The sequence below is a fragment of the Ptychodera flava genome, chromosome 13 (genome assembly GCF_041260155.1).
Source record: "Ptychodera flava strain L36383 chromosome 13, AS_Pfla_20210202, whole genome shotgun sequence".
NCBI lineage: Eukaryota > Metazoa > Hemichordata > Enteropneusta > Ptychoderidae > Ptychodera > Ptychodera flava.
Genome location: NC_091940.1, coordinates 20466204 through 20481034, shown reverse-complemented (window position 1 = coordinate 20481034; position 14831 = coordinate 20466204). Strand labels below are relative to the sequence as shown.

Here is a 14831-nt window from a genome sequence, read left to right as displayed (position 1 = left end):
TTTCATGATGGCATCGACTTAGCCGAGTTGTAAAACCTGAAGCTTATACTTTTTGTAGAAACACTGTTTGTAATAGCCAGGAAAGTCAGAGCAAATTTTTTATCCGCCCTATGGCAACATATAATTCAACATCTACACGGCACGTTAGATTGGAGCATCAGCTACAAAATGAGAACCAATTTGCAGTATTCACATCTGTAATGCTATACTAATTGCCATATAAAATTTCTCTCTTTCTACACCTAAGTCTATAGAATACATGACAATAATACAACCTCGTGGACATTAAAGTATCCATCGGAAATGCTTTTAATGCGACATTATTTATTTATTAATCCATTGATGTATTTATCTATTTTTATTTATTTATTTAGTTATTTATTTATTTAATTCTTATTTATTTATTTAATTATTATTTATTTATTTATTTTCTTTTATTCATTCATTTATCAACCATGTAGTGTGTGCTTCAATTCCTAACTGTGATAATATAAGATGTTCAAGTTCAACGAACCAACAGTGCTACAAATGTGAATATGACAGAGGTGGAGAAATACAAGCATATTCGCTTGTTGACAGAAATGGTATTGTAAATAGGGCCTGTGAACGTAAGTCCTTATAATATTCTAATTTTTACACTTGAAAGTTTTCATCAATGTAACTGGAAAAAAAGCCTTCGTACATATGGTTTGTAAGATATTCACTATGTCACTTTCATCAACTGTTGCTATGTTGTGGCGATAATGATGATAATGATGATGATTATTATTATAAGTGGGCTATTCTCGGAGATTGCATTTGAGGTTTTTAAGCCGAATATACTCTTTTTGTTGATTTTTGGGGCAATAAAAGCTGTTTCTGGCGCGGTCAGGAAAAATAATATCTATAGCCACAAAATAGTTGCCATGGAAACTTGTTGGACATAAAGATCAACTTTTTTATTCATTTAGGTCCATCATACTCCTATTGTGATTTATTTCAGCATTATAAGCCATTTCCATTGGCACTTGATATTTCCAGCCACAAGGTTGCCATGGAAACACTAAGAATCCAAGCGGATATCACATTTGTTCTTTTAGACCAAAAATAGCCATAATATACTGAAATTTTCGTGAAAATCAGGTCTATTATTTTTCGGATTATGAACATATAATTCTTTATTGTTACATATTTTACAAAATAACAAAAACATGTACAATTCAATCCACACATTTGATTTTGTTCGTGAAAATCAGGTCTATTATTTTTCGGATTATGAACATATAATTCTTTATTGTTACATATTTTACAAAAGAACAAAAACATGTACAATTCAATCCACACATTTGATTTTTCAACGTTGTACACAACCATCCCACATAACAAACTAAAAGACAGGCTATCATCTCTCGAGAAGAAAGCGTTCTTTTACAAGAATGGTAGTCGCAGGTATGAATACATTGCCATCAAGCGCAACTTGGGCTTTTTCACCAACAACAGCGATGCCAAACTCAAATACAGTGATGTTGAGGTGATTCAAATGCTATATTTCCTAATTGACAACATATTTATCAAGTTTGCTGGCATGACATTCAGGCAAACCATAGGCATTCCCATGGGCACAAACTGCGCCCCACTTCTTGCAGATCTATTTTTGTATTCGTATGAAGCAGAGTTCATAGAATCACTTCAGAAATCTGTGTGTAAAAGGATTGTTTAGCGATTTAACACCACCCACAGATATATCGATGATCTCATCAGTTTAAACAATCCTTGTATATCCAATTTTCTACACCACATCTACCCAGATGATTTAGAAATAAAAGAAACAACTGAAAGTGTGGACTCGGCTTCATACCTAGACGTATTGTTTGAAATTAGACAAAATACACAATATACTAAGCTGTATGACAAAAGAGACGATTTTAATTTTGAAATCATAAACTTTCCCTTTTTGTCGAACAATATACCATCATCTCCAGCTTATCGTGTGTATATTTCACAACTTCTTAGATAGAGTAGAGCATGCAATTCATATGAAGACTTTCGAGTTAGGCACAGCCTATTAGCTCAAAAGTTAGTGAGGCAAGGATTCTCAGAAAGTAGATTAGTGAAATCATTTAAGAAGTTCTAAGGTAGATATGGAGATGTGGTATCAAAATATGACCTGTCTGTTACTCAAATGATGAGTGACAGCATACCAAATTTTGACTCACAAAAGTAATTTGGTGAATTCACCAAATAACAATGGATTTGTCGCTTTGGGTCAATCTTGACGGGTGCGGCTAGCTGGCAGGGTACGCTTACCCATTCCGGACACCTGGTACCACCACTATTTTGTGGTTCAAGATGACCCCATTGGCTTTATCGTTTTCAATATGTTCCTTGGACCTTTTAAATTTCTTAGTTACCTTGAATGATAACGATTATTGGACCTGATTTGATATCTATTTATTCAATTATTTAAAATATTTTCCTTGCAAAGAACGCTGTTCCTGGAGACCTGACAGCAAGTTTTGTTATCCAGGATACTGTCCAACCACGCCGTCATCCTGCTCCTGTGCTAATGGATTTGCTGGACCGAATTGCTTGGAAAGTATGTATGCATAACTATACGGACCTTACAACAGCAACTCAAAAGGACAACAAAATTAGTACCTAGGTTATGGGTAGCTCAAAACATAAGTATCTCAGTATCCCAATCATTTAGAAGTAAATTGCAATGGGATTGTTCAAACCCATACAGATTTATCAGATATTGTAGAGGATTTCAACAATTGTTTTGTTGCAACTGTCAAAAATCTGGCCAAAGATCTCCCAAACTCTGTTCACTCTAGTTTTCATGATTTTCTAGGCAATAAAGCCAAACATTCTTTTTTACTCAGACTAGTCACAGAGTTTGAAATTGAACTAATAATCAGTAAGATTGACGTGTCAAAAGCTGCTGGGTGGGATACTGTTCCTCCTAAATTTATTTATGATGCCAGGGCTGAAATATCTTACCCTCTTAGTTATCTTATCAATCTGTCTTTTCGTGTTGGATGCTCCCCAAAGACCTAAAAATAGCAAGAGTCCTGCCTTTGCATAAAAAGGGCGACATAAATGCTTTAAGGAACTTAAGATCGATTTATATTCTCCCTGTTATTAGTAAAGCTTTTGAAAGAGTTGTAAATAATAGTTTGATTGATTACTTGGAAATAAATGTTGTTGTTTTTTACAAAAGTCAGTATAGATTAAAAAAAATGTAGTTGTAAAGTGTAGATTATCAGCTTGATCCAATCTTTGTTGGAAGAGATAGACAAAGGGGAATAAATTATTGGTTAAGTTATTGATTTCTCAAAAGCGTTTGATAGAGTGAATCATGACATTCTTAATTCAAAACTAGAACATTGTGGGGTATGGGGCTTTCCACTTAAATGGTTTACTAGTTATCTTCAATCAGACAATATGTCAGTATAGCTAATGTACATTCTAAGAAGGCAAACATTACATGTGGTTTTCCACAAGGCTCAATATTAGGTCCAACGTTATTCCTAATTTACATAAATGACATCCCAAATTCTTCAGATGCCCTAAGTTTTAGACTTTAAGATGACTCAGCTTTTGTTGACGTTAGTTATTGTGCCTCGATGTTGTCTCCCTTCTTTGTGCTTTTTTGTTTTCTATGTTAATGTAGATTTACAATCATATTGTAATGAAATAATATTGTAAAGGAAGGCTGTGTTTGGCCTTTTAATTTGGTAATAAAATTTACATTAAAAAAAAGATGACTCAAATGTAATCACCCTTGTCGCACTTCATCTCTTAGCACTGTCAACAGAATTTCAGAAAGTTTGCTATTGGTGTGATGTCAATATATATTTTTTCATTTTGCTGCGATGTTCTCCACAGTTACAGATGAGCCGACATTTGAAGAATGTAGTGCTACGTTTCTAGCAGCAACTGAGGGTGTAGCATGTGAACTCGACTGCAGTGGTGACAACTTTGTATATTGTGGCGTTAACACAAACTCCTTTACAGTTGACTGGGCAGTGAGCTACGTTCCATCTGTTGAAGACATAAACCGACCATATTACGTGAACGAAACAGGGTTTGGCATTGTAGCGGCAGTAATGCGTTGGCAATTGATGCGAGGTAATGAAATTCATCGCTCCCATTTTCCACAGTTCATCTCCAAATATATTTATATTGCTGCACTCAATGAAGGGATCTATTCACACAGTTTGAATTTCATACTGCCCTGCCGATAAAAATGGACATACAAACGTTACAATTCTGCACTGCCAATAACTTGGTCAAATTCATTTTAAAAGACTGAGAGAAACTCACGTTTTCCCTCAACGACTTAAAAAGACTATTTCCAGAAAAAAAGCCGGTAAATGCAGAACGGAGGGCATTTGAAAATGTCAAACCGGTAAATTTGATGTAATATTCATCAGGGTCCAAATTTTTTCGCTGCGACTCCTAATATATACCATATTTTACGAACGACAACTGTCTAGCATTTCGTGTTGAAACGTGAAAATATGTAGACTTGGGCTCCGGGGAGTGTTGGTGAAAGCAAAAGTTTAAAACTCCCCAAGGGATAGCCTATATCTTAAAGTACTATTACTACTCAGATTTGGAAAGGAGGGAAATTCTAATTTTTTTCTCGGGGATACTAGTTTGACCAAGGGCACTCTGTTGTTCTGAATTGATAGTCTGAATAAACTAAGCAGCTTATATGTAAATACGAACTTTGATGATAACTTTGATGATAACTGTGTATGAAATTTATAACAGAATGTCGTTCAGATTGAAATGCCTACTTAGCTACAATACTAGATCAAGGTCGGACCGTGTCTACGTGAACGTCACAAGCGACCACATCGCTCCGAATTCTTTCGATGCTAAACGCCGCGGCGGATATATACGCGTACGTACGCTCGCACGACCTGCGCTGTGTCGTTTCACATAATGATATAATAAGGGGTTTATAAATCATTTCTGGACGATATTATTTACCGATGAAGTGAGTCAAATTCCGTTGCGAAAACGACGTATGAAATTTGAAATGGCATCTTAGCACATATCAAGTCATGAAAATGATAGAGATGTAGTAGATATTCGAAATGTGACCGAGAATAAATGCGTCGCTAATCCTGACTGTGTGCGTTACAAATTGCCGTTGTGCGGTAGCGACTTTGGATGTTGGAACGTCGCAAGATACGCTAATATAGCAAATGCCATTCTATGGTTTCGTCGTGCGCAGAAGAAAGGACATATTTTTTTAAAGTTTTATTTCTCTTCGTAGAAAAAACCTTCCAATATATTATTCCAAATAAGAACATTTAAGTTTTTTTCAGTTTTAGTGAAAGCCTTTCAATAGAACCCGTATCTGTAATGTATATTCTGTTGTATGAATATATACTTCAAACCACTCCTTTGGTGTATCGCCAACAATACAGCCTCTTCCATATCTTTGCGCGTCTCCTTATAAAGACGAGAGAGAGCACGCTGGCTGTAGAGCTAGCGATATTGAAAAGGGTATTTTAACGATACACCAAAGGAGTGGTTTGAAGTATATATTCATACAAGAGAATATACATTACAGATAAATGAGTTAATCCAATCATGAATATGAATGCTGCAGCTCCAGAAATAATCATACAAGCTATAATTTACATGTTACATATAGTTACAAAGCCATCAACGTGAGATGTGAGATTCTCATGTTCAAAAGGTGTATACTACCTTCATGTTTGTCAGTAAAACTTAAAATATATATTTTTTTCCGCTTTCAAGCTCGTAAAACACAGTCACATATAGCGTCATGAATTATGGGTGTCGCCGCTAATTAGGTGTGTGTCTGCTTTGTATGCAAATCAACTTACAGCTAAGATCCTGTAACGTTGTTTTGATTGATGAAGTTGCAGTTGCTGTTGTGTGAATGGTAGCTCTTCTTGTTAGATTTTTCGAAAACCTTGAAGGAATTAGCTACGTAACAATACCATCATTAGAATCGATACTGGAAATTTGCATTCACACAGTGAAATATTCAGTAGATCATAGTTTGAGAAATAGAAACTTACTTCCTGAGGGCATTGGGCGCATATGACTGTAATATACTTGTAGGAAATTGTACCCGTTTTTATCACCCGGAGTACATCACTGTCTACACAGATCAAACTGAAGCAGAAAGTGGTGAGGGTATTTGCTTGGGAGAAGAGTCACATATTTTGAACATACCACGTGGAGAATTGCCTAGGAGGATTTGCCGTCACTCCGTCGATATATCTACTAAGTTCAAACACAATGACAAGTAAGCAATACAATGCTAAGCTAACGATGGGCCATTTCCAGAACTATCTCGTTTTATTGAGACACAAGCTGTGAGAATTCCAGTGGATTTGGGTGAATCTGATGGGGCGTAGTTTCAGGGTTATTTTTCGGTCAGTGTAGAAAATAAAAAGTACAAAGGTATCCTCGGTCAGTACCGATACAATTTGAATTTCCTTTCGAATGGCAAGACTGTAAAGGTAGTATGAGCCTCGAAATCGAAAGAATTGACACTTGGAAAACTTTCCTCCGGAGGACTTATAGACATACCCTTCCGAAATCACGAATAAAGATTTAGAGGTCATCGTGCAAAATTTGGTACCATAGTAACAACTTGCCAAATTCTTCATGTTATAGACGCTTCGGAAATTTAAAATGGCCGCCACCACTGTGGGGAAAAGTAGCATTTTCGAATTTTACAAACTAAACTGACGAAAACTTGATTTGCTCCTGGAGCTTCAAAATGAACTCCCTCGAGTGGTAGATCAAAACAGTTGTGTAAAAGTTTGAGGGTCCGAACATTAGTCCCCGAGGCGCATTCTACATTAACCTAAATTGATTGTACTTTATTTCTGTGTGCCGTGCTTAGAGTCATGTTAGATATTACAACAAATCAAACAAGGAGAGACGTTAAATGCATGGCCACACCTGATATGGATACCAAGATCCAGTTGACTGTTTTCGGTTCTGAATTTCCAAATAAACGGGTTTTCGTGGTGGCAATGAAAGGACAAACTAAACAACAACTACATCTTTTAAATTATCATTGAATTCTTAAGCATTTATTGCTTAACTTTTACATCTCAGATCATTTCAATTTATTTCGATACTAGAATATGTCTCTCTTATTTTGTGTCTGGAAGGGTATCTCTGACATTCACAGCAAAGAATGGCGGGTACATAAAGATAAACAACTATGATTTGCCGAATGTCACGGTCGACGACGCACAATTTTACGGCGAAGTGGTAACTGAAAGGACGGTAGCGGTTTTGTTTGATTTCGTGCCACCACAACACTGTTCTGTTACGTCATCCGATTGCAAGGCGAGAATCTTGGACGTCGGAAACCCTTACAAAAGACAGGTGAGTACAAAAATTAAACAGTTTATGAAAAATTCTCAATTTTTTTGTATCAGATGTAGGTTTTGATCCAGGTTTTGCAATCTCCAGCAGGAATAAGGAGAATTTATCGATCTTAAACACGACAACTTTGAGAATTAACAAACAAAACGTAAGTCTTGCACATCTCTTGGAGTATTGGCTGCGAACTTGGTTTCAAAGTTTGAAGGCAATCGTCATTTCCGGCTGACGTGTTAACTCACGGAAGCTAATATAGTACTGCTGCCTGTTTGTGAACATGATTTCTCAAAAACTGCAAAAAAAACTGGAAAAAAAACCTGAAATTTTGTTGACGGGTGCATTGTTACTATGAGATCGACCCTTTCATGGGTCATTGTTTACCAACATGCCTTGGAGGTTACATTTTACATTTGCTAAAATTTTGCTAATGTTAAGATAAACACATCAAATCCTAAATTACTGTCAACTGAACTTTTGATCTCAAAAAAATAGATTTTAGTCACTGAAATAGGGACACCTTAGAGGTCTTAACACATGGGACATCAAAATCGGGTCATAGACTTTTGGTAATTTATACCTTCCACTGTCTCTATTAAGAGATGGCTGGTTAACATCGCCTCCTTGACAACCTTTTCGCGGTATCGGGGATCCCTATCAAGAATTTGTCAATTTTCCATGTCCACAAAGTGGTCCAGTGATTCAATATGGATACGTTGGGAAACCACAGATGTCGTTGAACTGGGAGGTCGGTGTTCAAGAAAGCTATTTTGTAGAGAGATCTCCGTTTCACCGATATAAAATTCTGTGCATGGGCCCTTGTCGGTCTGACCCTGACACGGAATCGTGTAAACAGGACCAGTGATGTCTTTCTTGGCAGTTTTGTGTTTGAGTGGGTTTTTAAAAAAACATTCTGCCGCAGGAGTTGATTGTCCGTTTCGGGGCCTCAGAAATGCCCTCCATCATCGTCCGCTCGCACGGGTCCGTTACTTCACGCTAACTACCCCATACGGCAGAACTATCTACCTATCTTTGTGAACAAAGTCTTTGCGTGTTCTTGAAATGGTCGCTTTTGGTTTACTGACCCGATTGAACGTCCATGATGGATAATCACATTTCTCGAGAGCCTGCGCGATGTGTTGCTTTTCTTTTACACAATCAGTCACATCGGTAATAACGGACTCGGCCCAATTAAAGTGGCTTTGTAACACTCCATGTTTATGTTGTAACGGGTGATCTGTATGAGTAGGTTTGCACTAGATTTTTTCCACAATGGGGACGAGGTTCAGTAGCGATACTACATGTATCTAGTCCAGATGTTCCATATACAAATTGCAAACATAGGCGACACAGGTGAATCCACTGCTGCTCCATGACTTTGTAAGTTATATACTCCGTTTTATACAAAACGGCAAAATGTTGAGAGTTGGCAAATTAATGTTCTATTTGTCCGACTAAGGGAGATAAAACGTCCGCTACAAGTTTGGCACAGTTGTGTGTTATGGTACCAACACTGCTCAAAATTAGCCGAAGTGGAGTATTTTGTTTACTCACCTTAGGCAAACCATAGAATTCTGGTGGGGTCACAGTGGTGGGGTATAATTTCCTGAATTCTTCTCTGTTAATCCCTCCTTCTTTTTCTACCTCCTGTAGAGGAGGTAGAAAAAGTTCTATCTTGTATTTAGATGTAGGGTCTTTGGTACTTAGGGTCTTTGGTGCTTAGTTTTCTGTAAGTATCTGTGTCACTGAGCAACTGTTCGCATTTCTGCCGTGTGTAACACAACAACCATTCACCCTTTATCCGCCGGTAAAATGCGAATGTTCAAAGGGAGGGGGCTGACTTCTATTATTTATATTGTTGTAGGTAAGTTTGTTCAATAATGTTAGTTTCACTGTCAAATTGTTTACACGTTGTCTTGCCCTTGAATGGTTGCTAAACTATGAAAATCAAGTGAAGTATTAAGGGAGCTTTCAGTAATTACAGGGGGTGGGCCGGGGGAATTTTGCGCACACCTGTGCCGTAAAATGTGACCCTCCCCTAACCTCCTGTCTTAAATGTGACCCTTCCCCCTGTCCGACATTCTAAAACTTGACCCCCCCCCCCCAAACCACTGCGGTATTCTCCCCAGGAATAACTGAAACAGTATCACCTAATTTACATAACAATTGGTTCAATTGCTATGTTAAGGACAAATTACAGAGGGGACGGCTGGTGTTTTTGGAGGGACAGTTGCAATTTATCATGCAAGAATTTTTGAAGAAATATGGTATTTCATACATTTGAGGGGGGGGGTCACCATATTTTGTGCAACTATAAGAAGGCAAGATGTGGCTGATTTAGTGCTTCATCCGAAAATATCAAATCATAATACATGGAGTCTATCAGGCAAATTATTGACAATTTTCCCCCACAAAACATGCTATATCTGTATATTTTATATGTTTGATAATTTATTTAAATGTACTTTGCTTGAATTGGGAAGTAAAATGTGCATTCGTGTAGAAGAAATTGATTTCTGAATTTCATCTAAAAAGTTGGTTTACTGTCCATGGTGTCTATGATGAAACTATGAATAGATTTTTCCAACACAAAAACAGGTAAATATTTGCTTTGTGTACTCCTGACTATTGATATTAATGTTCTTGATTAGACTAGAGTGGTTACAAGTCTATGGTTGTGTAAGAAATTTGATTTTAGAATTTCACCAAAATGTCAATTCACTATGCATGGGGGTCTATGATGAAACTATGAATAATTTTTTTAGTGCAAAATTAGATAAATCTATGCATTTATGTATGCTGGATTATTTACATTACTGTTCTTGATCAGACAAGAGTGGTTACAAGTCTATGGTTGTGCAAGAAATTTGATTTTGGAATTTCACCGAAATGTTGATTCACTGTGCATTGGGGTCTATGATGAAACTAAGAATATTTTTTTCAGTATATAATTAGATAAATCTGTGCATTTGTGTAATTTGACCCAGAGGTCGACTCACCTCGTGTCGATGTCGCCTCGACTGTATAATTTTTCTTATCAAAGCGTGACGTCACCGTCACTTGGGAACCGTCTGACTGGACTGATGTCCCTGCTGGTGTTCATCACTATGATTGTGAAGCATTTCGACTGAGTGCTGATCAAACTGGACAAAGTCTCCTCGGCATCAGAACAACTACCTCTCACGCCGCGGAGCGAAATATCAACGCTTCTGTCTCCAGTGTAGAGCTTAGATTGACTGATACAGGTATACGTTTTATCGTATGTACTTGGGAATCACACCAATGCCAACTCTCAAGCCGTTAGCATTACAATATACTCATATCGTAAACTCACACAGGCCAATCGACAAAACATGCAAGCTTCACTTGATCATATGAAAGGAACAAAGTGTAGTCCATAAAAAGAGATCTGTGTTTACTCGAGGTAAAACTACGCAGCGTGGATCTCACTCCGAAGGTTATAATAAAACCAAAAGAAAGAAAGCTTGCAGGTGTTGCTAGACAATATCTGGCATATTCGATTCCCATGTGATGTTAGTACTGACTTAGAGAGATATGTCATGGTCCACGTTCACTACAAATGGAAATCTTTACACTCTGGAATGATCTCGTCTCCGATAGGGCATGATTTTCCCTCAGGACAATACACCACGTTTTACAAATCCAACATGTGTGATGAAAGGTTCGCCAGAAATGAAGAGATTATATTGAATTTGTTCATCTACCGTAGTTTGCCATAATGTTCACAATGACTGACCTCTGGGGTAAACGATTGTACATTCTGAATGGGTAAAATAGTGCATTACCTTACTAAAAAGATTTCTATTCCGTTACAGGCGTCTTCGCTATCATTTTGAGTGTGCACGATGCTGTTGGTAACGTTGCCAGAGCGAGACGATTTCTCATATTTGACGAAAGCAGCGTCATCCAAGTGGATGAAAACAATCCCATAGCAGCACTGGAGGCACATCAACACTCTGGTATTGTTTGGCTGAATAAATCAAAAGGCAAGGTATGGAAGTAAAGAGAAGTTTTACAGTGCATGTCACACCGGTGCCACAACTGCATATGAGATGGACTCGTGGCATGTACAAAACACGGTTAGCTTGGGTATTACGACACATTGGGGCAGCGGATAATTATACGTAAAGCAACCAATTGCGTTGCCCCCCCCCCCCCCAACCGAAAGTTTGGAAGTGCGAAAAATCAAACCAAGCCTCATTCTGTATCAGCATACCTCACGCATACGCTCCCACCAACCACCCCCGGCATAAAGGACTAATATCCCTTTTAAATCAGTATTTTTGTTCACCGCCAACTGGACAATAGTCCGGGTCATTTCCAAAATTTGCGACGCTATACGCGCTATACCATAATATTTTTTCCTATCATTAGCTAATCAGCGGCCAGCCCACCATCAGTAAAATTGTATTTCCTCGCAACCTCCACATGCGTACATAGTTAGGGACGGACCATTAGATCTTGGGAGGGGGTGGTCAAAAACAGAAAAAAAAATTTCAGAGCAGAAAGTTAGGAAAAAAAAATCTTCAACCTAGTTTGCAAAATAAAAAAAAACATAAATAAGAAGACAAAGGCGTTAAAAAAAATTTGCAAAAGTTTTTAAAATTTTGAATTTTTTTTAGATTTTACCGACAGAAAGCAACTTTCTGTATTTTTTAGTACATCCTCCAGGCACATTTTTATTTTAATTTATACATTTAGAGTGACTGTATCCCTTATACTGGAAGTTGTGATTATCTTATCTTTTCAGGACTTTTGTATTGTGATCACTTGGAAATTATGAAATTATAGAGCCTGTTTTCTACTTGTTTCCTGCGTACAAACCAAGCAGGTACACTAGGTAAAACATTGAAACTATGGTATGGTTGTCAAGACAGAAAGTTGTATTTGCCTTTTGAGATCAAGGTAAACAGATGCAGGCCACATCAGTTTCATTTTTTTCACAGCATTTTATTGCAATGATGAATGCAAGAATGGGTGAACAAGTAGAAACACGTCAATAGTGATAAAACAACATATTAAGTCATTATGTATTATTTGCTTTTAAAAAGACATTTTCAATTCTTTTTTCTCAAAAAAACAGCCTCAAAAAACAACAGCAACACATGTTTTAACATTCAACAATACACTACGTAGAATGCCATCTATTCCAACAAATCCCAACACAAAAACACACAAAAGGGTTGAACTTTGAAAGTTTCTCGATAGCAAATACTGAATAAATCTGCATGAACAATCGTTTTTGTGTAGCAAATTTCAAAGAAATTGGACAAGCCCTTTCAGAGAATACAGATTTTTTGACCATGAATGGCATAAATTGCCCTAAAAAGACAAATATTGAAATTTCAACACATCTATACACATCCAATCAATTTAGACATGCTGCTACAGAGAAATAGATGTTTTGATCAAAAAAGGGCAACAATCGCTCTAAAAACAGAAATATGCAAATTTAACTATATTATTTAGCTTATTTTAGCTTCTCAGCTTGTCAAAATCAATTGTAAATCATGAGATATGCATGATGTTTGGTGGGGTGAATGTAGGCATTTCACCACACAGTAGAAAGGGAAGCCAGGAAACCTAAATAGTCAAATTTCAAAACTATAGGAAGCTACTGAGGAGCAAGAAGACCATGTTTCAGAGGAAGATGTGTAATCCAAAAAAAATGCTCCCCAAGTGCCACCAAATAACACCATTTTTATCTCTATTTTTCAAAAGCTCCAACAGCAGGAGGGGGAAACCCCCTCCTGACCACCCCCCTCCCCCCGCAAAAATTCAGACAGCGACGAACTAAAAAAGATTATAAATCTGAAAATTTACTCTGAAAAAAATATTTGCACAGCTAATCTCAATTGGAAAAAAAAAATTTCAGAAATTTACAATAGTAAAAAAAAATATTTTCACAATTTCATTGTGACCACCCCCCCCCTCCCAAGGTGTAATGGTCCTACTGTGTTGAACTCTATTTTGCTATATGCTCCCCTGCTGCACCATTCACATAACTGTTTCGTGCATTATCGTAGATCCGTGTTGTGAAAGAGGGGTTTTGCAAAAACACTTTGCGTTGCACATTTCATGTATATGGATGTCGTTTGTGAAATAACAATTAATTGCGCCGTATGATGTCGAACGGTTGTGTGGCCATATTTAGTCAGGCTCAGACAACCAAACCCCACTGTATATTGCTGTGATCCCCGGACTCTGGCCTAACGTCTTGCGAAATACCTGTACGGTAATCGAAGTACAGCCAACCCCAAACCCCCCGCGGAAGTTGTATTTGCCGTTCGGGTGTTTTAATTATCCACGCCCCCATTACAAATTTAAAGTAATGGCGACTCATTGATTTATTACAGTAAACCAACATGGAACCGCTTTGTCTGGACTGAGAAATGAACGGTTGATACATTTGATCTACAATGTAACTGTTTTTTTACAATTTCAGCTGGGAGTTGAAAAGCTAAAGATGTTTTCTCAGCTGAAACCAAGTAAAAAGACATATTTTCTTTTTTAGCTTTCAACTGAAACTGTGAATACAGCTACATTGTAGATAAAGTGTTATCAACTAATCAGCTACTTGCCCAGAAACAGAGCTGTCCTATGTGTATAATCAATGAGTCGGGGACTTTGGAATGTGTCATGAAATGTGTCATGATACCCAAGCTTCTGTGTTGGTGCAATGTGTTCGGCTCATACGCTGAGTTGTGGGACCGATGTGAAACGCACTGTATCTTTCAGAAATGCAGAATACAATTTCGTCCAGAAAGAGGAAAATTATCCTGTATGTACTCTATATGTGTTAGAACTTTTACTCCATAACAGTACAGTTTAGTTTTAATACACAGGGCTGCTCATTGAATTCAAATCGATTCGAAACATGTGAAAAGGCGTTCATATTTTGCCTTTAATACCTTTAGTGGCTCGATCGCATATGTTCCTCAACTCCCAAAGTTTTATCACACTGGAAACATAGGAAACATGCGCTTTCGTATAATATATAATAACGTTTCCTTTATCAGATGACAGTGTTGTGGGAAGGGCACTTTTACAACTCATTTTATCGCGATGGGCAATTCTTGAACGGCATCGAAGAAGGCCAGCCTTCCCGTTGGCTCTACGACGAAGAAACGGGGCAACCACCATCGTCGCGGTCACGTGAACCAATACGGAATGACAACGGCGTCATACGGTACAAGCTTGGCTTTGTTGAGTCTACCTCCGGAAGTACTGACCCCGAAGACTGGACTGATCTCGGACAGGCAAGTGTAGGTATCACAATGAATTATAATATGCTGAAATCACTGACGTGTTCAAAACGTCAAAACCAAAGGCCTTGCAGCTAATAGTACTAGGCGTCAAATTAAAAAAAAAATTAACACAATCACACTTTTTAAGAGATAAAAAAGATGGAAAACATACATTGAAAATTCCTCTCT

At 37.5% G+C, this 14831-nt stretch overlaps 1 protein-coding gene across 1 annotated transcript in view; it reads left to right on the top strand.

The window, feature by feature from the left end:
* Positions 1 to 465: 465 nt before the first annotated feature.
* LOC139147045 (uncharacterized) overlaps positions 466 to 14831 on the top strand; it is a 33793-nt gene continuing 19427 nt past the window's right edge. The window contains exons 1-8 of the mRNA XM_070717897.1: positions 466 to 608; positions 2465 to 2575; positions 3871 to 4113; positions 6142 to 6280; positions 7161 to 7380; positions 10418 to 10619; positions 11211 to 11386; positions 14415 to 14660. Coding sequence (XP_070573998.1) covers positions 4092 to 4113; positions 6142 to 6280; positions 7161 to 7380; positions 10418 to 10619; positions 11211 to 11386; positions 14415 to 14660 — 1005 coding nt within the window. The 5' untranslated portion in view covers positions 466 to 608; positions 2465 to 2575; positions 3871 to 4091. The remainder of the gene's footprint in view (positions 609 to 2464; positions 2576 to 3870; positions 4114 to 6141; positions 6281 to 7160; positions 7381 to 10417; positions 10620 to 11210; positions 11387 to 14414; positions 14661 to 14831) is intronic.